Here is a 3,571-nt window from a genome sequence, read left to right as displayed (position 1 = left end):
AGAAGAGAGAGGACGAACCGACGAATGTTCTTGAGTCAGAAAGGCTACATTGAGCGGGTTATTGCTAGGTTCGGGTTGCAAGGTGCAAAGTCGGTGGTAACTCCATTGGCTCCACATTTCAGGCTCTCTGGTAAACAGTCTCCTACTACAGCGGAAGAAAAGGTACGCGTGGATCGTGTGCCTTATACTAGTGCAGTTGGCAGTTTGATGTATGCCATGGTGTGTACATGCCTAGATATTTCACAGGTGGTTAGTGTGGTCAGTAAATTCATGGCGAATCCGGGGAAGGCACACTGGGAAGCTGTGAAGTGGATCCTGATGTACTTAAAAGGTACTGCAGATACGAGTTTATATTTTGGTGGAGATGCATGTCATATAAGTGGGTTTGTGGACTCGGATTATGCAGGTGATCTAGATAGACGACGATCTACTACTAGATATGTGTTTTGCATACATGGTGCCCTAATTAGTTGGCGATCGATGTTACAGGCTACAGTTGCTCTTTCTACTACAGAGGCCGAGTATATGGTCATGGCAGAGGGAGTGAAGGAAGCATTGTGGTTATGGGGCTTCTAGATTATTTGGGGATTGAGCAGGATTGCGTGGACTTGTGGTGTGATAGCCAGAGTGCGATTCACTTGGCTAAGAATCATGTTCATCATGCTCGAACCAAGCATATTGACGTTAGGTATCATTTTGTGCGTGATGTTATAGAGGAAGGTGATATTTCACTCTCGAAGGTACACACAAATGAGAACCCAGCTGACATGTTAACCAAAGTAGTAACGGGTAGCAAGTTTCAACATTGCTTGGACTTGCTTCACATTAGTCCATGTTGATATACCCATGTGGGCATGGCCCTTCAGGGTGTGATTGAAATGAGGTGGAGAGTATATGAAGGTGGAGGTGAACTACGGAGGCTTGATCCCGAGTTTTGGGTACGTAGGCAATCATGGTTTGAATGATGCAGCCGAGTCTTGGTGCTTGCTACTTCTTCTTCTTGTGTTCGTCCAAAATTTGAGGTCTATCAAATGATGTACGAGGTGGAGAATTGTGAGAAGAAAAGAAGCTGAGAAGAGAAGAGAAGCTGAGAAGAAGCAAGCAGTGCCTAGGCGCTGGAGTGGGCGCCTAGGCGCCATGTCCAGGCGCCTAAGCGCCCCGAGTGCAAAATTCAGTAGAAACGCGCCCCGATAGGTATTTATATTGCCATTTTTTCCCTCCTTCATTAAGTTATATCCCTTGAGCCCGATTTTAGAGAGAAAATTGAGAGAAAACTTGGAGAGAATTTTACAAGATTGAAGGTTGTTCATCTTGGGTATAAATTCAAAGTTATTTTCTTTCTTGAAGATTAACTTGAGGCTTGTTCAAGTAATCCAAATACATGTTCTTCATTTATTCCATCGAAATCATTTCTTCCTCATTTTCTTATTCTTGAAGTGGTTTGGAAATTTTCACATTTTCAACTTTGTTTGATCTTTGGGCAAAATTTGGGAGGTGTTTTCCCAACAACATGAATCCTACATCTCTTCCTGTTCTTGAAGATTATAATTTTAAGATATTATAAGAAAATCTTGGTTTGTACCTCAAAATAATCAGATAAGGTGCACGTGTGAGAGTTTCTCCTCGTAAAGCATATAGTTTACCTCTTATCCTGTGAGTATTATAAACCAATGAAAAGAATCAATCAATCACCAATGCACCCAACAGAAGCTCGAATACTCCAAAGAGAACAGATGAACTAGTTAATTACCTCGTCTTGCTGTGATTTCTTCCCCGACTGCTGGGCCTCTGCCTTCTTCCGAGCTGCATATTCGGCCGCCTTCTCTTCAGTCGACACCACCACATCCTTAGCAGCAGCCAGTTTCTCACCTGCATAGCCAACCACAGTATGTGTAGCACCTGCTACCTTCTCGCCTGTGTATCCTGCAACACTGGAAGTTACACCAGCTACTTTCTTCGTGGCCTCCGCCGCCACTCCCGCTGTAAGGTGTGCAGCGCCCCAGCCAGCCACCGCCGCCTTTTCCTTCACTGTCCCAGCTACCTTCCCTACATACCCTGCAGCACCTTTGCCGGTTTCCACAGTGACATCTTTTGCAGCAGCTGCTTTATCGCCTGTATTATCCTTGGCTTCCTTGGCTTTTTCCGCTACATATTGAGCAGTAGCGTGGCCTTTTTCTGCAACTACATCCTTTGCCTGCATGGTATAGTCTGCTGCTGTCTTGCCTGCACTTGCTAATGTGTCTTTAGCAGTGTCCTTTAAAACTTCACCCTTCTCGGCTGCATATTGAATCCCTTGAAGAGAAGTGCCCTTCGCTTGGCTTGCAGACTCTTTTGCCTTCTGCAATGCCGTCTCGCCTAATACTTTCGCCTTCTCGTACCGCTCCTCAGCTGCTCTAATCGCCTCCATAGAATTCTGCTGTGCCTTCGATCTCATGTTTGAAATCTCCTCCAGTGAAGCCTCCTGTCTTCCTTCACCGCCGCCAGCTTTTTCCTGCATTTCCTCCTTTTTCTGGCCACCACCATCTCTTGCTGTTCGCATTTGCGCGCCACCTTTATCCGTTTCAGCCCCTTCTTTACGATATTTTCTTCCGGCCGACATACCAGAACCCTCATGACCTTCAACTTTACCAGCAAGTGACACAAACTCGTGAGGTTTTTCTTCATGCACTCTTCCGCCTCTCGCCTCTCCACAGGCCGGAGTCTCTGTCTCAGCCGCCCCACCATGCAGAACTGGAACCTCGTCACCTTTTGCCTTCACGGCGAGAGACTCGAAATGGGTAGTCATTTTCGGCACTCTATCTTTCTCCACCTCAACATTACGTTCATCAGTAACATTCTCTTTTCTCAGCTTCTCAGACGCCATTGATGATCTTTTAGTGTATTTTTACTGAAACTGTGTGTGTAATTAGATGGAATTGTGGGAATTCAGAAAGGAAGAATAGGGTATAAAAACAATTGGCGAAGGGATTTGGCGGTTCAAAATCGATTAGTGTGAGTTGAAGATTGACATGTGGTGCCTCAGCTCATGCAACGTGTCAGTGTTTCAAAGGGTTGAATTTGGTGAATAGGCATCAGTGTAACTCAGTTGGACACGTGTCATATTGCATGGATCACGGCTAACTTACTTGGTCAAGAAGATTGGCCTTCAAACTATAGTATTTTTTTTTAATGATTTTATGAAAATCAAAAGTTTTCATTTAAAAAAATAATAATTGAAAATATTTAAAACACACATGAACTAAAAGGAAATATGAATTTAAACATTCTATGCCAACTTTATTTCATTTTTAGTGTAAAGATAAATGTTGTTTTGAATTTTGTAACTTTAAGAAAATTAATGGTTTGAGAAAATGCTATTAAATCAAGCTGTGTAAAATATTTGATGAATTTTAATATATACATAATTGCTTTTTGTTGATAGATGGAATTTGAAAGTAAAATTTAGGAAAAGTTCCAGTAATTTTTAAAATGGCAGTGTCACTCTAATACCATCTCCTGTATAACAGTTGATTGCTAAAAAACTTTGCCAAGTAAACAAAAAATAGATTGTGTGTATATAAAAAAATAACTT

At 42.6% G+C, this 3,571-nt stretch overlaps 1 protein-coding gene across 1 annotated transcript in view; it reads right to left on the bottom strand.

The window, feature by feature from the left end:
• Positions 1–2,975, bottom strand: part of LOC111395445 (seed biotin-containing protein SBP65) — a 7,843-nt gene extending 4,868 nt beyond the window's left edge. The window contains exon 1 of the mRNA XM_023021439.1: positions 1,751–2,975. Within this exon, the coding sequence (XP_022877207.1) occupies positions 1,751–2,863 (1,113 nt within the window). The 5' untranslated portion in view covers positions 2,864–2,975. The remainder of the gene's footprint in view (positions 1–1,750) is intronic.
• Positions 2,976–3,571: the final 596 nt, after the last annotated feature.

Source organism: Olea europaea, chromosome 6 (genome assembly GCF_002742605.1).
Source record: "Olea europaea var. sylvestris chromosome 6, O_europaea_v1, whole genome shotgun sequence".
Lineage (NCBI taxonomy): Eukaryota > Viridiplantae > Streptophyta > Magnoliopsida > Lamiales > Oleaceae > Olea > Olea europaea.
This window is presented reverse-complemented; position numbering and strand designations above follow the sequence as displayed.